At 43.3% G+C, this 21799-nt stretch overlaps 1 protein-coding gene across 1 annotated transcript in view; it reads left to right on the top strand.

Moving 5' to 3' along the window:
• Window positions 1-641: 641 nt before the first annotated feature.
• Window positions 642-21799, top strand: part of RNF32 (ring finger protein 32) — a 41124-nt gene continuing 19966 nt past the window's right edge. The window contains exons 1-7 of the mRNA XM_040984236.1: window positions 642-787; window positions 3294-3376; window positions 3942-4206; window positions 9391-9533; window positions 20596-20628; window positions 21189-21313; window positions 21512-21620. Of these exons, the coding sequence (XP_040840170.1) occupies window positions 3362-3376; window positions 3942-4206; window positions 9391-9533; window positions 20596-20628; window positions 21189-21313; window positions 21512-21620 (690 nt within the window). The 5' untranslated portion in view covers window positions 642-787; window positions 3294-3361. The remainder of the gene's footprint in view (window positions 788-3293; window positions 3377-3941; window positions 4207-9390; window positions 9534-20595; window positions 20629-21188; window positions 21314-21511; window positions 21621-21799) is intronic.

The following is a 21799-nucleotide window of genomic DNA, read 5'->3' as shown; positions in this document are numbered from 1 at the left end:
TTAACGGGTGTTCGTAGACAAACTCGGCTACAAAGCCCGTGATTTCAGAAATCTCACTCAGGAGAGAAAGCGCGAGTAGGTGAGGAGAGCTATGCAAGACATAAACACACCCTATGTCGAAGATCCAGAAAAAAAAAAAAAAGCACACTGACGGGCATTAAGAAAACACCTCACAAGGAAGTCGGGGGTCGGGTGTCAAAAATCAACAGTGCATTAATGAGTCCGAGGGCAGCACTCGGGACCCAACTAGAGGATGGGAAATGGCTGCGGCGGAGGCAGAAGGGTATCTGAACGAATAAGGCTTAATTGTATTTCTGAAAGTCGCTGGAAACCATACACCACACAGCACAGAAGTGAGGCGCAAACTAGAGGCGGCCTTCGAGACCGAGCGCGCCTGTCCACGCGTACCTCACCACAAACGCCGACGGCCGCGCCTTCACCTCGGCGCGCGCCCGGAGCGCCGACAAGGGCGGGGCCCGGGGCGAGCATGCGCAGTGTGGTCCTGGCGCAGCGTCGCGCTCCCGGCGGGACGCGGGTGGAGCTGGCGAGCATGCGCCCTGAGGGAGGACCGCTGCCTTCTGCCGGCCTGGCGCGGCGTGCTGGGCAGGGAGCATGCGCGCTGGGGAGTAGCCGGCCACCCTGAGAGCGGAGTCGGTGGGTTGCTAGGGTAACGGGGAGCGTAGAGCTCAGGGAGTCGGTGTGCTGAGTATCCTGGTGGCACCAGAGAGGATTTGAGCGAAGAAGACTGGGCGACGGGAGCGACAAGGCAGGAATTGTCCTGGGCAAGGTGGGAAGGGAAGTGGGCAGAGCTGAGGAAAGTTGGCCTTGTGAGCGCCCACTGCTCAGCTTCGCCCTGGGAAAGGAGGAGCCACTTGTCACTTGGTCATCTCTGAATGATCCTGTCCAGTCCCTGTGTCATGCTGACAGTACATTAGCTTTTTGTCCAAGTCCAGAACCTGATGTTCCGCGTAGAGTGCATTTGCAGTGTTAATGAGAGATTGCTTTAGGAATATATTGCTCTTGTGCTTAGTCTCCGTGGGAGTTTTGAAAACATGTTTTTGCAAACGTAGCGGAATAATTATTAGAATGCCGTGATTTCTACAATCGAATGCCACTCATACAAAAAAGGGGGCACCAACTGCAAAGGTGGTTTAAGTTTGAAACTAGAATTTGCCCAGTGTAATGTAATCTGTGAGCGTTTTTGGCTCTCAGAAGTGGGATGTCATTGTTAAGAAATGTCTAAGCAAGGAATTCAACAGGTGGATGTGGCACAACCCTACGTACGTTTATATTTTTGTGAAATTGTGTGGGTGTGCTATGTTTTTTCATTCATTTTTGGTCACTTAGACAAATTCGTAACCAATTACTGTGACATTACAGTGGTATTTTTTTTTTCTACCAAGCTTCATCTCTTGACTAATTCCGAGTTACTAAGATTTACAAAGACAGGCTGCTCCTGTTTGGGGGACTGGATCAGGAGGAACTTTGCAACGCTGCAATTTTCTGTATGTTTCTCATTTATAAGATGTTAGACTAGATACTTGAAGAGTTTTTGGTTTTTAGATTTATTTATCTTGTTGGAAAGTCAGATATGCAGAGGAAGAGTTATCATTATCTTTTTAAGTTTTAAATTCTAAAATTTAACGACATTGTAAAGCTTCAAAGTGGTACAATTTTGAAAAGTTCTTACCTTGGTATCAATCACATTGCTTGTAGGGTATAAATGAGGCAAAATTGTAGACTGCACATAATTAGATGTGATTATTAAACATGTTTTAGTAAATGCAAGCTGTGCCTTCTGCCAAGCCGCACACAGAGTGAAAGCAGAAATGGCTAGTAGTGACCTATCAGAATTGGAAATAACTTGTACGTAGTGAACCTCTCTCATGTATTCCTTGAAGCCAGGACTGAAATGGAACAAAGAAGTAAAAATATTCATCTAGCTTCTAAAGGATTTGACCAGTGACTACTCTTTTTATTTGGAAGCCTGAGCTCTCTCAGAATCTTGTTTCCGGAATCTTATCTGTCTCTATATGCATTCTTACCTAAGTTAATTCTGTTTTAATATTTATTTTATTGATTTGAGAGGCAAAGTTACCAGCCAGGAGGAGGTTGGGGGACAGTGGTCTCCCATCTGCTGCTTTACTCCCCAAAATGGTTGCTATCCCAGAACTGGACCAGGTGGAAAACAGAAAGTAGGAGCTGCCTCCAGAACGCCCCCACGGTTGCAGGGGCCCAGGCACTTCCCAGGCACGTTAGCAGCAAACCAGATCAGAAGCAGAGCAGCAGGGACACAGGCAGATGCCCGTACAGGAATGCTGTAAGCCTCAGCTTAACATGCATGCCACAACTCAAGCCCCGAAGTTGATTTTTTTTCTATTGGACTAATTAAATACTAGCATTGGCCCTTAGAAATCTATTGGGATTAATTCCTTTCTAATAGTCTTTCAATACTATTTCCTGGATTACTTGAATGGCATATATCTCCTTTTCAGTGCATTTTGGACTTTTCCATAAAATACATACTTGTCTGAAAAAGCAGAAGAGCCAATTTGAAATTCTGCTCCCAGCTTTGAAGGGAATGAGGGCAAGAACAGCCGTGTGCAGTGGTGACTCCTGTGTGTAAAGACCGTTGTGGATACTTCATCAAGTTGCTGCAGTTAATGCTTGCATACTCTGCAGAAGCAGGCTCGTGGTGCTTGCTTTCCGGAGAAGGAAACCAGAACTCCAGCGTGTTACATATCTTGCCAGTCAGATCACTGATTTCAGTCAGTGGCAAGACTGGAAGCTGAGTTCATGTTTTGCTCCATATACCTGCTGCTACCTTGAAGTTAGCCAGTACGCCTCTTGTATCCAATAGCGTCGCTGTGCCTTTTCTCCCCTAAACAATAGACACTGTGCTTTTGTTTTCCTTATACCTGTGGTATACCGTATGCATTTCCCTTTATCATTTGGATCCTGTTTAAAATGTTACCTCTTTAGGAGGTCTTCACATCGCTCATCCTGTCCAGGTGTGATTTCAGCTGGAAGTTTCGTTTTCGTTATGTATATGTGTCAGTGGATTGCTCTCATGGCTGTGGCTGTGCTTCTTCCAAGTCAGTCATGAGCTGCACAAGGACAAGACCGACTCAAGCCCTAACTGGTCTGAATGGCTCCCCTTCTTCCAGAAGGAGAATGCATCATTCACTGCTACAGCATAGTCATCCCTAATACCTCATTATCAGTTAGACTGTTCGTGTTTTGTTAAAAAGCTGTGCAGTTTCCCTTCGACTTTCTGTTGATTGTTTTCACAGAATGGCAACGATGTGAGATGATGTGATAAAAGGATTAGTTACATTCAAGCAACTTGTCCAGATTCAACATGTTTAAGAAAAAGGTACATCACCCTTTGCTAACAATGTGGTTTCCTCTGCTTTACTAACGAAATCTACTTTTTAATTCTGCCATTTGACAATATTAGAAAAGAATAAAAGGTTTGCAAACCTTCAACGAGCTCTTGTTGGCAGGAGTGGGAGAGCCCCTGTGTGGTGTGGACACAGTGGACAGGTAGATGAATCGAAAACGATTCTACTGTAGTACTGAGCGCAACTGCGTCTCCTCTGTGCAGCAGCCTTAATTCACTGCAGGAGACACATTGTCTTTTCACGTACACGGGTATGCTTAAATGCAAGGCTTTGTTTGCTGGTTGTCTGGGGTCGATTGTGAAACAGAATGGGTTCACTCATGTCCTGATGTACAGGTCATATTAAATGTATTCATATTACAATCAAGTCTTTAATAATTTTAACAACGATTTTCCCACATTGTCAGCATGAATACTGAGTTGTGCTGTCACAGAACAGTAGATTTAATACGCCGTCAGCGGTAAGCATTAAAGCCTCATTTTTTTTTCCTAGATATATCATGTTCCTATGAATAACCCTTCTTGTCCTACTTTTTAGAGTCGTTCACCTAAAAAAGATAACCTAGCAGTTACCGCAGTTGCTTTGCAAGATCACATTTTACATGATCTTCAGATTCAAAATCTTTCGATAGCTGATTATTCTAAGACAAAAATACAAAAGAAAGAGAACAAATCCAAACCTCTCAAAAAAGATACAAAAGCAACAATAGATACTGGACTTAAGAGATCTATACAGAGCCCCAGAGTGGAGGATCCAGAAAAAGAATATGTCCTTGATCCCAAACCACCACCGTTAACTTTAGGTAAGCTAATCTGTTTATCCGAATCTTAGCTTCTTAGAGCTAATGACCCTGCCGACATTTGTAGTCTAATTTTGGTACAGCATAGAAATCATTTGCTTATACACGAAGGTATTTAAAAATCCTAAGAGTTAATTTGAGTCAGAAAATGAAGATGATCATGATAAATAGAGTAAGTAAAAGTAGTAGGGTGAAAGAAAGATCCATTAATCCGCACACATACAAGGAAATAATTACAGTGGGGGCGGGGAGAGGAATCATTCCGACCAGCAGAAGCTGGAAGTAGCAGGAACATTATGCTGAGGCACAGAATATCCAGACACTCTCATGGTGTCCTCCCACACGTGGATGCTCGTTTCCAAAGGAGAAAGGGCAGCTCGACAGTGGCTAAGATTTGGCAAATGCCTTCACCAAGGAGAATGATTGAGCAAAGACACACGGCAGCATCAACTGCCTTCTGATTTAGGAAGGAATAACCTCATGTGCATCGCTACTCTAGCTTGCTCTTCCTAGGTTAGCTGGAATACATGAGAGGAGCTTCTCTGGCAAAGAAGGCGTGCATTTCCGCTCACAGTTCGGAAATGACTGTCCAGCTGTCAGATCAAGCCTGGCTGTGCTGGATGCTGAAGCACTCTCAAACAGTGGGGTGGGACTCATCAACACATCTCAGGAAAAACACCCTCCTAGGGTACACTCCCCAGACCCAAAGACCTCCCACTGGCCCCACCTCACAGGTGCATCCTTAGGTGAAGTCTCCACCTCGGCCAGCACCCATTAGCATTAAGATAGCAGAAGGTTTACACAGCTGCCTGAGCAATGAGAAGACAAACGCTGCTGTACTCGTTCTTGCCAAAAACACATACCTAATTTGGATCATGAGCAAGCTTCAGTGACACAGAACTTGAGAGACATTCTACATGATCCCTTCAGAAGTATCAGCTCAAGACAGATGAGACCTAGAAACTGTCCCAGCCAATGAGACCAAGAGAACGTGACAGTTCAATGTAACTCGCAGTCCCGGATGAAATCCTAGTTCAGAAAAAAGGATACAAATCTGAGTAAGGAATGTAAACTATGATAGAGAGCCCCTTAGTGTGTACCAGTAAGTGTACCAATAGCCAGTACCAAATCCTGTCTCTGTTCTACCATCTCTCCCCATGTATGTGTAAATTAGGCAAGAACAAGATTAACACTGATAACTAACAAGATAAAATAATCTCAGTATATTATGAAGAAAGTGACCTGAATGTCATAATAGGAACAGCAGCTTCCTGTGAAATGAGGTGAAGTGAGTGTGATAGGCTTGTGACCGTGTTGAGCTGCTGTTGATCTTCCGATGAGACATCAAAGAGGACCACCTGCTTTAGCTGATCTTGGATGGCTAAACCATGATGTCCATGGTTGCCTGTCAAGAACAGGCAATGTTGAGAGTGGGGGATCGTGCATGGTTAAAAGGCTTTTTGCCAGGCCCGGCGGTAAAATCCTCACCTTGCAACCCCCAGGATCCCATATGAGCACCAGTTTGTATCCTGGCTGCTCCACTTCCCATCCAGCTCCCTGCTTGTGGTCTGGGAAAGCAGTGGGGAATGATCCAAAGCCTTGGGACCCTGCACCCATATGGAAGACCCAGAAGTTCCTGGCTCCTGGCCTCGCATCAGCTCAGCTCCAGCCATTGTGGCCATTTGGGGAGTGAATCCATGAACAAAAGAGCTTTCTCTCTGTCTCTCCTCCTCTCTATATGTCCAACTGTCCACTAAGATATAAATAAATCTTGAAAAAAAAAAAGGGGGGGGCCTTTGGCCAAAACGTTTTGGCAGGACACTGTAATTCGGACTTGTTTTTTTTTTTTTTTAACTCATCTAAGAGTTGCTGTGAAAATTGTGATCTGTGATTACCCGGGTAATTTCAATCTGCATTCCATCCAGGGATCCTTTCCGTGATTTTGTTCTTCAGTGTACTTTCAAAACTCTTCTGCAGTTTGCAACACAATTTCCACATCGCTGCTTCTGCTTCAGTTTCTTCTTCGCCATGTAGATGTGGAAGCAGACTTCCTCCTTACTTAGTACTGCCTGGTAGCCTTTAATACAGTCTTCCACTTTTTCTCCAAGCCCGGTGGGCAGAGCTTTCCCTACCAAGTCGTCTAGATGTGTGTATAGAGTTGCTAATTTTTCCATGAATCCCCAGAAAACCTTGAAAATCATTCAAAGGTACATCCCACGAGTTCCTCCGGCAAGCATGTACAGTTTCTAGTTTTAATTCCCCACTGCACTTTGATGAATAATTCTGTTGTGAGTGATCTACAGGGCAGCATTATGTCCAAATTGGGGTCTGTACTAACATGCTCTTCAAATACAATAAAGGGATGTGTGTGGCTTTAACAAATTAAATAATTCCCTGGTCAAGGAACCGAAGCAGGATGGTTGTATATAGGAGACAAAATGGGCACCTTTTTCATTTTCATAGCAAGAGATTCAGAAAGACCAGACACATTACTTAAAATCAACAGGAAATTAAATTCCAACCCTCTGTGTTGCAAGAATTGTTTTCGTCTGTGTTTGAAGCAGTGGTAGAGCCATTCTGTGAATGTGGCAACTGTTCCTCCTGCTTTCTGATTGTGTTGCAGAAACATGGGCAGATAATTTTATTTTGAAAAATATGTTTTCTTTCTGTATGCTACACCTGACTCTGTGCTACATAGTGCTGGAGCGCATCTGTCCTGACTTGTTTTAAGCCCTGATGCTTTTCATGAACATGTGTGCTATTCAGAATCCTGCCGGAGAGTCTCATTTCATCATAATCGAAGAATTGCTTTAGAAAGAATGCTTTCTCCTTAACCATTGAACAGTCTTCATTGGCCGGTGCAGCATCTCCAGTAATTTTTGTACTTTTTTACTTCAGAATTTTTTTTAAAAAAAGATTTATTTATTTTTATTGCCAAGTCAGATATACAGAGAGGAGGAGAGACAGAGAGGAAGATCTTCCGTCCAATGGTTCATTCCCCAAGGAGCCGCAACAGCCAGAGCTGAGCCAGTCTGAAACCAGGATCCAAGAGCTTCTTACGGGTCTCACATGTGGGTGCAGAGTCCCAAGGTTTTGGCCCTTCCTCAACTGTTTTCCCAGGCCACAAGCAGGGAGCTGGGTGGGAAGTGGAGCAGCCAGGATAAACTGGTGCTCTTATGGAATCCCAGGGGTTGCAAGGCGAGGATTTTAGCTACTAGGCTTCCGCACCGATCCCACACTAGACTTATTTTTTTTTTTTATCAAAGTGCAACCACCTTTGTTTGCAGTACATGCTTAGTGTCAGTCATTTCAGGGGATCCCTTCACACAGATTTAGTACTTTCTAGTGCAACATATTGTTGCAGTTGGAATAGGCTGTTCATTTCTTCCAACCATAAATACAGCGCTTTTTCCATCTTAATTAAGCACTTACATACTATAAGTCTATAAATTGAGGTAAAATTGTAAAACCAGCACAATTTCTTTTTCCTACTTCATAAGGTAGATTTTATAGATGTTCACACATTCAACATAATTTTTTTTTTTTTGCCTGATAAAATCAAGATTGCCAGCGTAACTATTCTTATGCTTTGCAGGCACTGTTAGTTAAAAAAACAGGTTACCTAAACACCAGCAGTGTAATCCTGTGACATGTGATCTGATAGCCATGACATGGCTGCTTCCTTACTAAAGGGGGGCTGGTAGTCTCTGTAGTGATGATCTAGTGGACAAAGGCAGTTCATGCCCACGGCAGGCTGGAGTGGAATGGGGCAAAATTTCATCACCCTGCTCAGCACGTCTTCACTTTAAAACTGTGAATCGCTTATTCCTAAAATTTCCTTCTTAACATTTTTAGGCAATGGTGGAGCACATGTGACTGAATCCACAGAAAGCAAAACCACAAATGGGGAAAACGGGCAGCGGATGTGTCAATGTTAATTTTCTGGTTTTGAAAAATGTAGTGAGATTATGTAAAATGTTAGAATTTGATGCCCAGGGCATGAGGATTCATTATGCTGTTTTTACAACCCGTTGTAAGTCTGAGGTCATTTCAAACCTAAAGAAATAAAGACTTGTTTCAATGATGATGGGTGGGGAAAATAGGTTTGGTTGGGGACATTGTGTGCCCAGTGTAAGTGGGATGATATAAAAGATGGAAAAACTCACAGTGTTGCCCCTGGGTACCTTAAATACGCTTTTTCTCTAGAGTTCTCCCAACAGTGCTAGCTATCTTTGTAGCCTGACACAAGTCATGCTGAGGTTTGGAATGATGACATGCAATAATTTATAGTGAAGATCTTAGCTTGATTGTGTCAGACTCTATGACGCATTGCCGAACAGCTTTATCATAGTCAATCTTAAAACTTTATCAAGTACAATTTAAATTAAACAGTAGGAAGAACTCAGTTTTGAAAATAATGTTGTAAAGAGGATACATGAGTCTTTTTACAAGCTCTTAATGCAAAAAAGCTTTATAATGCAAATAGTTACTAATGAGATTGAACCAAACGCTGTTTACTCTTCACTACATGTAATATTCCATTTCGATTTTCTGATATTTCTTGGAGCATTTTATCCTTATGTGTTTGCAACTACTGTATGAGTTTAGGGCTGTGGTACAAGCCAATAACATTTATATCAACATTTTGCCCAATGCATTGCAGTTACTTTTCAGAACCTAGCAGAGATGCCTGCTTGAGAAATTTATTGTTACTTATTTTATATTCTAAGAATGTTTAAGCATGGGAAGCCTATGGCTTATATGCATTTTTTAAAAGACCAGGAGTAGCAAAAGTGGGATATGTTGGAAGAAGGAAGAACTGAAGGGGGAGAGTCAAAGTAGGTGAGAAAAATGAGAACTTGGATAATACAGGAGAAAAATTAACATTCTTATTTTTCTTCTGTAAACTTGGGTGTCAGTCCTGCTTGCCTTCTGGAATTATTGCGAAAATGAAATAAGGTACAGAAATTCCTTAAAAATCAAAACATAAACCACTATTCAAAATACAAGATATTATCATTAGTGACATCTATGTCTCCACAAGACAACAGCGTCTAAGTATTGTGAAATTAGCCTGTGTTATCAGTGTATTGCTGATTTATTTGTTTGCAAATAAATCTATCAAAAATGTAGATGAGAGCCAGAGTTTACAATTCTGAGTCATTTTCTGTCCTATCTTACTCGTAGCACAGAAGCTGGGCCTCGTGGAGCCTCCCCCATTGCCACTCTCATCAGAGGAATGGGACAAAGTGAAACAGCGATCCATCCTACAGGGGGATTCCGTGCAGCCGTGTCCTATATGTAAAGAAGAATTTGAACTTCATCCTCAGGTGTGAGAGTGAAGGATGTTTAAGACCCTTGGGGGCAGGGCTGGGATGGGGTGATGAGAGCTTGAGATTCCAGGCTTCCCTCTGGCCAGTTTCATCCCCCAGTGTGACCCTCTGCTCGGGTTTCCTTGCCCGTGTGCATGGGAAAAGTGGAACACTCTCGCAGACACTTCTGTTTGTCTGTGGAGTGATACTCATTGTCAAGTACTTGAGGACTGGTCCTGCCTAGCTAAACAGCGAGCAGGAACAACTGACGGAGGATACGGAGAAGCAGGAAGGTGAAAGCCAAGGATTGTTGAAGTTGTTTTGTTATCTGAGTCGTAAAAAGAAAAAGCGATGTTGAGCATCTTTGAAGAATTTGTGGGAGAATCTTCACAAAAGTAAGATCTTCTCATCTTTATTCATGAACTTTTTTTTTAAAGATTTATTTTATTTTTATTGGAAAGGCAGATATACAGAGAGGAGAGACAGAGAGGAAGATCTTCCGTCCAATGATTCACTCCCCAGGCGGCCGCTACGGCCTCCACAACGGCTGGTGCTGCGCCAGTCTGAAGCCAGGACCCTCTTCTGGGCCTGCGAAGCAGGTGCAGGTTCCCAAAGCTTTGGGCCGTCCTCAGCTGCTTTCCCAGGCCACAGGCAGGGAGCTGGTTGGGAAATGGGGCTGCCGGGACCTTAACCACTGCGCCATCACGCCGGACCCTATTCATGAACCTTTACAGACAGGGTCACGATGGTGTAATACTGAATCATAACCTAGAACAGCTTTGCTTCCAATCATAGATCAACTGCTCCTAAGTCATCATCTTTGGTGATTATGAGCACTTAGATTTTCAGAGATGTTTTCATGCTAGAAGTGACTCTCCATTGATTTCCCACACTGTGTGGCATTGTGCTTCCTAGCTGATGGGCACTTGGAGGCTTGCTGAGCAACAAGGCAAATGCCCTTCAAACCAACTGTGGAGGCACAGCCTTCACTCGCTGCGCCGGCGCATGGACTTGCACACTTCATTTGTTTCAGCAGGTGTCATCATCTTGAGGCTCACCATCATTGATGACTTAGTCTTTACTAATTTGAATTGAGCCAGATTATCAAGACGTAAACTCAGGCATGTGAACGTGGGTATTTGGGAAAGGTTTTGGCCCTTACTTCACAAAACCAACCAGCTAGTACAGTTCAGTGCTTTAGCAAGAGTCGATGAAGCCATAAGGAAACTTGCTGGCATCAGCCACATTTTTCTCAATTATAATATTAATATGTGAGTATTTTATATGAAGACTGAAAACTTAGAATTGATATTTTCAGTAGTAGGTTGTCAAAGTAAATCCATCTCAACATTTCTCCCATTTTGTTTTTTTTTTTAATAAATTGCTTGCCAAATTTTATTATTTTTACTTGCCTATGAAAACAGACATAATTCTATTCATTTTATATTTCTGTTGTTTTGTTTCTGTGTTTGGGTTTTTCCCTAGACAAAAACAGTCACCTTTTCCCAAGACTTCATGATTTGGGGAGGGTCTTCAGGTTCTCTCAGTGGTCTCGGAGCTAGGCCTTCCTCTAGTTAATGCATGAGGAAATTAACAGTTCAAATGTTCCATGATCAGCTTGCTCAGAATGTATGGTATAATTGAACTGGAGTTTATTTTTAATTTCTAGACTATTTTTCGTGTAAATACCACCACCAAATCACTTCATTTTGTTGTATCACAGAATGCTTGCCAGTAACAAATGTTTAGCAACAGTTGAAAGTATATTTTAAATATACATAGGCATAATATTTGTTAATATAGAATATCAAATATCTGTTACTAAAATAATTCAAAAGATGATAGAGAATGAACAATTTTTTAAAGGTTTATTTTTACTTTTATTGGAAAGTCAGATATACAGAGAGGAGGAAAGAGAGAAGAAGATCTTTTTTTTTTAAGATTTATTTATTTATCGTAAAGTCAGATATACAGAGAGGAGGAGAGACAGAGAAAAAGATCTTCCTTCCGACGACTCACTCCCCAAGTGAGTGCAATGGCCAATGCAATGCCAATCCAAAGCCAGGAGCCGGGAGCTTCTTCCAGGCCTCCCACACAGGTGCAGGGTCCAAGGCCTTTGGCCGCCCTCGACTGCTTTCCCAGGCCACAAACAGGGAGCTGGATGGGAAGTGGGGCGTTCAAGGCAAGGACTTTAGCCGCTAGGCCAAGCTGCCAGGCCCAGAGAGAAGATCTTAAACCCACTGATTCACTCCCCAAGCAGCCACAATGGCCGGAGTTGAGCCGATCTGAAGCTAGGATCCCAGAGCCTCTCCTGGGTCTCCCATCAGGTGCCGGGTCCCAGGCTTTGGGCCGCCCTCGCCTGCGTTCCCAGGCTGCAAGCAAGGAGCTGGATGGGAAACGGGGCCAACAAGAATAGAACCAGCGCCCCTGTGGGATCCTGGCACATATAAGGTGAGGACTTTAGCCACTAGGCTATCATGCCAGGCTGAAGCATGAATAATTTTTTTAATAATGACAGCACTGAAGCTGAGTTAGAAAGGTCCTGCTTCTCCAAAACAAAAGCAGAAGCTTGAAGGCCAAGAATGTGGTGCTAAAAAATGTCAGACACATACACAGGTCCACCTTTTCCCCATGCTGTGGTAGGCCATATGCCTCTGGCAGTGGCCAAAATCTCCTTGAAAAACATACCCTGGAGATACAAACTTGACTTCCCTGTTATCATCAAAGTCTCCCTGACCACTGAGACTGCCATGAAAAAAATAAAGGAAAAAACAAACTTATGTCTTATTGTGAATGTGACCAAGCACAGAATCAAATTGGGAAGAAGCTCTGTGACATTAATGTGCAAAAGTCAAGCCCTACTGAGAAAAGAAGACCTGCATTCAGCTCGTAGCTGAGGGGATGTTGCCAGCAAATCTGGGATTATCTAAATTGAGGATAGATGGCTGATTCCAAGCATATATTTTTCACCATAAGAAACAGTGAATAATTTGATATATGAAAAATCACTATGAGAATAAATGGTGGGAACGCTGTCTCCTGCTAAAGGATTTGAGACATCAGCAAGGAAACAGCAGTCACGAAGATGCAAAAAGATGTGATGACACCTCCAAAAGAACACAGTACTTCTCCACAAATAAATCCCAGTTTTAAGGAAATCCATGAAATGATTAAAAAAAAAAAACACTTCAAAATAGTGATCCTAAAAATGCAATGAAATGTAAGTGAATACAGATAAGAAAGTAATAGATAACATGAATGAGACACCCAATACAGAGAGAAATCATTTTAAAAAAAAAATATATATCGGGCCCTGCGCGGTGGCGCAAGTGATTAAGGTCCTCGCCTTGCACGCCCGGGATCCCATATGGGCGCTGGTTCTATCCCGGCAGCCCCGCTTCCCTTCCAGCTCCCTGCCTGTGGCCCAGGAAAGCAGTTGAGGATGGCCCAAGGCTTTGGGACCCTGCGCCTATGTGGGAGACCCAGAGGAGGCTCCTGGCTTCGGATGGGCATAGCATCGGCCGTTGCGCTCACTTGGGGAGTGAATCATTGGACGGAAGATCTTCCTCTCTGTCTCTCCTCTCTGTATATCCACCTTTCCAATAAAAAAATAATAAAAATAAATCTTTAATAAAAAAATATTTATTTAGTTTTATTGCAAAATCTAATATATACAGAGAGGAGGAGAGGCAGAGAGGAAGATCTTCCTTGCAGTGATTCACTCCCCAAGTGGCCGCAACGGCCAGTACTGTGCCAATCCAAAACCAGGAACCAGGAACTTCCTCTGGGTCTCCCACGCAGGTGCAGGGTCCCAAGGTTTTGGCCCTTCCTCGACTGTTTTCCCAGGCCACAAGCAGGGAGCTGGATGGGAAGTGGAGCTGCCGGGATTAGAACCGATGCCCATATGGGATCTCAGCACGTTCAAGGCAAGGACTTGAGCTGCTAGGCCACCGCACCGGGCCGGAGAAATCATTTTTAAAAAGAAAAATTTTGGAGCTCAGGGATTCAGTTGATCAAATAAAAGCACAACTGAGAATTTCAATAGCAGAATTATCCAAGGAAGAGAAAGGACTTGTGATCTGGAGGAAAAACCTTTGAAATAAGTTAGGCAAGAAGAAATAGAAAAGAATTTAAAAGACTAAAGAAGGCCTACTCAATATATGTGAGATCAATAAACAAATAAATATTGATAGTATAAGGATACCTGAAGGAAAACATAAAGCAAAAGACACTGAGACCCTATTGAGTGAAATAATAGTTGAAAACCCCCCAAATCTTGAAAGGAATAATAAACATGCAGATATAGGAAGCTGAAAGTCCAAAGACTCAACAAAAGAAAGATCTCCAAGACATATTATAGTCAAATTGTTAAAAGTTAAAGACTTTGGGACCCTGCACCCACATGGGAGACCCGGAAGAGGCTCCTGGCTTCGGATGGGCACAGCATCGGCCGTTGCGCTCACTTGGGGAGTGAATCATCGGACGGAAGATCTTCCTCTCTGTCTCTCCTCTCTGTATAACTGCCTTTCCAATAAATAAATAATAAAAATAAATCTTTAAAAAAAAAGTTAAAGACAAAGGATCCTAAAGAAAGAGGAAAATGCCAAGTTATAAATAAAGGAGAACCAACTAGACTAACAACAGACATTTCAGCAATAGCCCTAATAATGTGTCCATTGAGGCTGTCCCTTAGAAGTGATGGGGAAATAAATTATTTCCCAGAGAAATAAAAATGTAGTTCACCACCAAGGCCAACCTTTCAAGAAATCCTGAAAGGAGTCCAGCATTAGAAGCAATACATTGAGTAACAGGGCAGATAAAATCAGTAACCAATCAAAAAAGATGACAGAATTTAGTTCTTATCTATCAGTATTAACATAGGGTGTAATGAATTATTCCCTGGTCAAAAGCCTACAGGTTAGCTGAATGAATTTAAAGGGACAAGGGAGCAGCTATATGTTTCCTACAAAAAAGTAATTTCACAGGTAAAGAGGTACATACACTGAGAGTGGTGGTCGGAAAAAGATATACCATGTCAATGGAAACAAAAAATGAGTAAGAGTAGCTATACTCATTTCAAATAAAAACGCACTTTAAGTCAAAAACTACAGAGGAGGATCAAATGTTGTGGCATCACAAGTAAAGTCAATGCTGGTATCCCACGTGGCCACTGCCTCATGTCCTGAGTGCTCTGCCTCCAAGCCATCTCCATGCTACTGGTACAGGAAACACAGTGGAAGACGACCCAAGTGTTTGGGCTCCTGCCATCGATGTGAAAGACCGAGATGGATCCCTCCAGACTGCAGCCTGGCTCATCTGGACAATGAATCAGCAAAAGAATATTGAGCTATACACAGCAAGTGTTATTACACCTAAAGGGAGAGATAGAGGCAAACCAAAATCATTGGGGGTGGGGGGCACTGCAGGACCCCACTGTCATCAGTGGACACATCGTCAGGACAACATTAACTGATTTCAACTACTAGAAGCTGGACGAAAACTTCCTTCTGCTCCTCAGGCGAACAGACAAAAGCTGTGCACGACAGCCAGTTCTTCAAGTGTCAGTCTTGCTCCTCTAGATGCTGAATTCAGAAGTGTTACGGATGGAATTGAGAAGTGAACTCAGAGTATGCCATGGTCAAGATTTACAGGGGTGAAAAAAAACAAAAGGAAGGAATAGAGTTGGTGGAGGACGAGAGAAGGGGGATTATTACTGTGCTACTAAAAATATTGTGAAATATGTGAAATTTGTTCACGTTATGTAAATAAATGAAAGCAAGACACATACTTTTAGAATGATCAACAAAGAGGCATAAGAATTGACCTGTGCTATTGAGCATCTGGACCTAACAATTCAGCCACCGTGGCTAGGACCGGACCAGACTGAAACCATGAGCCTGCATCTCCATCTGGATCTCTCCTGCAGGTGACAAGCGCCCAAGTACATGGGCCATCTTCTGCTGCTGGGAGTCTGACTGAAGTGGAGAGTCCGAGACTCAAACTAGAACTCATGCGGTGTCCGCATTGCAGATGGTGGCTTAACCCACTGCACCACAGAACAGGCCTCTTCCTTGAAACATATAAAAATGAAAACACATCAAGACCTGTGCAAAAGCAGTATAAGGAGGTAATTTCAAAGCAAGGAGTTATTTTTTCAAAAAAATGTATCATAAAAAACACAATCCAATGATGCACTTCAAGGCCTTAGACAAGATCAACAAATTGAAAACATGCTTTTTTGAAAACAGAAACAAAAGACGAACCTATAGCCAGAATAACACAGAAAAGGGGGCAAAGGCCCAGCGGCGTGGCCTAGAGGCTAAAGTCCTCGCCTTAAACACCTGGGATCCCATATGGGCACCGGTTCTAATCCCAGCAGCTCCACTTCCCATCCAGCTCCCTGCTTGTGGCCGGGGAGAGCAGTCCAGGATGGCCCAATGCTTTGGGACCCTGCACCCATGTGGGAGACCTGGAAGAAGTTCCTGGATCCTGGCTTCGGATTGGCATAGCATCGGCCATTGTGCTCACTTGAGGAGTGAATCATCGTACGGAAGATCTTTGCCTCTGTCTCTCCTCCTCCTCTCTGTATGTCTGCCTTTCCAATAAATAAATAAATTTTAAAAATAAAAAGGGGGGGGCAAAAAGGTAAATAAGAAGTGAAGAGAGAGACATCACAACCAATACTACAGAAATGCATGACTGTATGCTAACAAATTGGAAAGCCACAGAGAAATGAATAAATTCCTGGATGCATATACCCTGCCAAAATTAAATCAAGAAGCTATAGGAAATCAAAACAGGCCTGTAACAAGCAATGGGATTAAAGCAGCAATTCAAAGTCATCAAAGAAAGGTTTGGGACATGATGACTTACTACTAATGCTGGGAAAAAATATAAATTGGAAATAGATCTTTTTCAAACTATTCTAAAATATTGAAAAGGATGGAACTCTGCCAAGCTCTTTACAAAACTGTCGTCATTCTAATACCAAAACCAAAGATACAACACACTAAAAGAAAATGACTTACAAATATCCTTGATGAACATAGGTCCACATGAGAAAGCCATACATCCTGAGTAAGTAGGATTTACACCAGGCGTGTAGAAGGGACTCAACATTTGAAAATTAAATATATATCACACCAACAGGATGAAGAACAAAAAACATACGCTCACAAGAACAGGTGAAACGAAAGCATTTGAAAACCAGTCCCAAGGAGAAGAGTCCCCTATTCAGAGCTGCAGTGAGCAAGAGCAAAAGCAGAGACAGAGGCACAAACAATAAAGTTGCGGATGTCTCGCCTGCCAAGGAGAAAAAGAGTTAACTGAGGAAGACACTGGGGAACTGGGAGAGAAAGGATGTTTTTTAAATTGCTATAAAGCTCATGAAAAACAGTGCAAAACATCTACAGAAGCTCAAGGAGTTTAAGGAATATGTTACACAGGAAACAGCAACATTGCAACAAAATCAAGCCACATTGTTAGAAATGAAAAACACCGTGCAGCAAATTGGAAAATCAACGGGAAGCCTCAATAACGGAATGAGCGAAGCAAAGAAAAAAATCTCAGAATGTATTCCTGAATAAAAGATGGACTCCCAATGGAAGCATTAACCACATCTTGACAGTAGGATGCTGGACTCTCTGCCATTGTTCATACCTACAGCGTCATGATACGCTGAAATAGAATAACGATGAACCTGGGACTTTTGTTGAAGGACTGCAAAATTATTACAATCTAGGGGAAACAGTGGGGAGAAGAGGTCGGGGAAGGTAGAAAAGAGAATCCCTGAACCTATGGAATTGGATCATGAAAAAGAAAAAAGAAGGCTTTTGAAAATGTCAACATCTCTTCATGCTAATAATCCTTAAACAAATAAGTTCTAAAAGGAACATAGCTTAAAACTGTAAGAGCTGGATGTGACCCACAAACAGCCAGTATTGTCCGGAGTGGGAAAAAGCTGAAGCAATTTTCTGTGAGATCTTAAATCCAGCCAGGACATACCTTCACCACTCTTACTCAATGTAGTATTGCAAGTGTTAGTAAAAGCAACTAGGGCCAAGCCCTTGCGAACATGGACATTTGAGGAATGATCCAGCAGACGGAAGAACCTCTACTTCTGTCACTCTGCCATTCAAATAGGCTGTATCCAACTTGGCAGGCTGTGAGGTAGACCCACAAGAGAAACGGTGACACATGAAATAAAGAAGCACACTCAAGGTTCCCGGTGCAGTAGTCTAGTGGCTAAATGCCTCACCTTGCAAATGCCAGGATCACATACGGGCGCCGGTTTGCATCCCAGCTGCTCCACTTTCCATTTAACTCCTTGCTTGTGGCCTGAGAAAACAGTACAGGAAGACCCAAAGTCTTCCACCTGCAGGGGAGACCTGGAAGAACCCCCTGGCTCCTGGCTGAAGATTTTCTCAGCTCCGGCCGTTATGGCCACCTGAGGAGTGAACCAGCAGATAGAAGTTCTTTATCTCTGTCTCTCCTTTCTCTGTATATCTGCCTTTCCCCTAAAAATAAAATAAATCTTGAAAAAGAAAAAGAAGAAAAAGCAAGCTCGGAGCTTTCAGTGTGGGGAAACCAGGGGGCATGCTGCTGTCCAGACAGGAGACCCCATGGTCTGGTTCTCATCCAGGTTTTAATTCCCAGCAGTGATGTGAGCGATCAGACATCAGGAATGTGTACTTTTATGAAAACAAAACAGGATCTTGTGACGAGGAAGTATTAAACCTGCTGAGACAGGGAACAGCTGAGGAGTTTCAGTGTTTACAGGAACATATTTTGAACACGTATGTAATGGGTTACTGAGAAATCAGTAACGAAGGGGACAGTCCCAATGTTGGGAGATCTTGAGAGGGGTGCTGTGTTACCAACTAACATTAGGTAGGCACACTACATGTTTACTGGAGCCCACTGCACTTCCTCCGCTGCCTCAGCACACAGAACAACCTGACCTTGACATTGTTATCGTGACGCCATCCACTGACCACCTACGCAGCTCAGCCAAACATTCTCCAACAAAATACAGGGGGTGCGGCGGTCGCCAGGAGAGAGCCGGGCCTCCACTGAAGCCATGTGGAGGTCCCAGACACGAACAAATAGGTTTAAGAAAAAAATAAGTGGAAAGAATAAAAAGGAAAATTCAAATGACTGAGCTTATCCATGTAGACTTACTGATGGTAGAAATTTCCAGCACAAGTTGTTCAATTTTCTGAGTTGTATCTATCCCAATATTTCTTCCTCTATTTTCATTTAAGAAGAAAGGTATAGACTAAGTGAAGGCAGGCAGCATGATCGTTTTAAAAACTAGAAAGTTTAGGATGGCTGTTTGGCATGTACATCATACATCCAAGTGTGTAGGTTCAATTCCTGGCCCCACATCCTGACTCCAGCCTCCTACTGATTCAGATGCCATGAGGGGGTTTGGTAGGGGGGAGGCATCAGTTGTGGTAAAGACACCACTACACACATGGAAGTGAGGAGTTAGGCAGTCAAGTCACTGCTGTACACATGGAAGACCCGGGTTCAGTCCCTGGCTCCGGGCCTCAGCTTGTCCACAGTCACGGCCACTGCAGGCATCTGAGGAATACACAAACAGATGGCAGCTCAGAATCTCCATCCCCCTGCCTGTTCAGGAAAACACACAAAACCAAAGAAGAGGCTTATTCCCAGATCAATTGGTCTGGCTGACATCGAACTCTTACTCAATAATTACGCAACAAAACTGCCCTCGCCAATGTTTGACCATCCCGTGTCCTCAATTGCCCAAGCTTCCTTTCCTCTCCCCTAGGGGAGGGGGGTCTGCGAGGGCTGCCTTGTCATAACCACACCTATGGCGGTGGTTCACGTCACTCGGCCTTCCCCAGAAAAGCCGCTGGGAATTTAGGTGAGACTTTCTTGTGAGAACACTTTCCTTGCATGGAAAAGGCAAAAAGCTCCCTAAATTTTTTTCAGGGTTTCTTCGAAATGCAGAGTTGCAGACAGACACAGATCTCCATCCAGCGGTTCTCTTCTCCTGATGGCTACAAGAGCCAGGGATGAGCCAGGCCAAAGTCATGAGTCTGGAGTTCCATCTGGGTTCCCCTTGTGGGTGGCAGGGGCCCAAGTGTTTGGGCCATTTCCACTGCTTTCCCAAGTGTGTTAGCAGGCAGCTGGATTGGAAGGGAAATGGCCAGGTCTCAGACCACACCCAGGCGGGATGCCAGCATTGCAAGCAGCAGCTCAACTCCCTGCCCTACACCAGCCCTTCTACGACTTCTTGACCATCAGGACTACCAGAATTGCATCTCAGAAAGGCCATGATGAAAAGAAAAAAGTTCCATACAGTTCAAAATTGAATCACTAATACAAGAAAAAAAGGAGGAATAAATCAGTCGAGCATAGTCTCCAAAGATTTTTACTTAGCATATATTAGTTCCTTCTCAATTCAACCTGATCCAGTTTGCGTTCACTTTTAGGTTCTCCTGGAAAAACAGATCTATTTTGCAATTGGTTTTATTTAATTGTATTTTTTATTTATTCATTTGAGGGAGGGGCAGGCAGGCCACTAGTACACTCCCCCAATGCCTGTTACTGCCAACATGAAGCCAGGAACTCAACCCAGGTTTCCCATCTGGGGGACAGGGACCCAGTGACGTGAGCTGTCACGTCCCGAGGTCTGTACCATCAGGCCCCTGGGTCAGAAGCTGCAGCTGGGTATCAAGACCAGGTTCTCAGATATGGCATACGGAAATCTTAACTGATGAGTTAACCTCTGGGTTACGTGTCTGCCCCTGTACTTGGGTTACTTTTCAGCATACACTCATTTTAATAGCTAATGTCAAACGTCATGTGCTTATTTGATGTTACAGATTGCTCTTCATTCTAGTGTTCTTGTTTGGACGAGGGACTTGTGCTATGCTAGACCTGAACACCAAATGTAAATATCAAAGTTACTGATCTGTTTTTAAAATTTTTTTTCAAAGAAGTAATCCAGCCTGCCTTTTGAGCATTCAGACCTTTTCCTTTTGAATTAATGCGTTGATGCCCCTTCTCTTTTATTGAACTTCAAACGTCTTTTTTGTCTCGTGGACAGGTGCTGCTTTCATGTTCCCATGTGTTTCACAGGGTAAGTCACGGCTCCACCCCCACAGCCCTGTGGGCCCTGCATCATTTTCGTAGCCCGGAGAAGCCTCACTCATTGTAAAGCCTTCCCCAAAAGAGCCATTTATTTTGTCCATAATCACCATTCAGGGCTGAAAACATGACTTTAGGCTACGACACAATTCATCCTATTTGGAAAATCATGAATTTGACGTGACAAAAGAACCACAACTGTTTGTAGAACAGACAGTTGTTGCTAACGCGCCTCCCAGTGAGTGAGAGGCGAATTCATGTGATGTATCTGCCTGGGAGTGTGCTACACCGGCATGAGTTACTTATACGTTAGTTTTGTTTCAGAAGTTTTTGATCTTTCTGCAGGTAGATTCTTGTAAAAAGTCATTTTTGGAACAGGTCTCATGAGGAAGGTGTTAATATCTGATGAGACGTCTTTGCCTCATGCTCTAAATTGGACCGAGTCTCGTAATTGCAAGAGAATAAAAAGAACACTGTGTTTACATCAGAGGTAGAAATGTTGTTTATAAATAATGGCTTAGAATTTTTGAAGTGAAATGTTTTATTCCTCAGGCATGCCTTCAGGCTTTCGAAAAGTTCACAAATAAGAAAATGTGTCCTCTCTGTAGAAAGAATCAATATCAAACGAGAGTGATACACGACGGAGCCCGGCTCTTCAAAGTCAAGTGTGCCACGAGGTAAGAGGGCGCTCCACCCAGTCACTGGAGCCCCAGCGCCCAAGGGGTGTGAAGGCCGATGCTTCAAGATCAGACTGCAGTAACTCAGATTTACAAGAGGGAGAGATCTGTATTCCTTCGTCACCATCATCTCCCAGGGCCCATGACTGATGGTCACTTCTGAGGAATTATAGCTATCTTCAAACATCTGTGTTTTAGGGTCCAAGCCTACTGGAGGGGATACGTTGTACGAAAATGGTACAGAAATCTAAGGAAAACGGTACCTCCCACGGATGCCAAGTTGAGGAAAAAATTCTTTGAAGAAAAGGTAGGCGTAACTCATCCATTGTCCAGGTGTGGTCTCTATGTGCAGATGAGTCATTTGGAGCCATTAAGTGTCACAGGTAGTAAAACACTGATTCTTACCTCAATTTGGGGGCTTTGTGAAGTCCTTGGAACAATCCCTGAATAGTCCTATTCCTCTCTAATTGGCTGCAACATAGATGG

This window comes from Ochotona curzoniae, unplaced genomic scaffold (assembly GCF_017591425.1).
Source record: "Ochotona curzoniae isolate NIBS_2020 unplaced genomic scaffold, NIBS_Ocur_1.0 contig_4105, whole genome shotgun sequence".
NCBI lineage: Eukaryota > Metazoa > Chordata > Mammalia > Lagomorpha > Ochotonidae > Ochotona > Ochotona curzoniae.
Note: the sequence above shows the minus strand (reverse complement) of the source record. Positions and strands in the feature narration are given on the sequence as shown.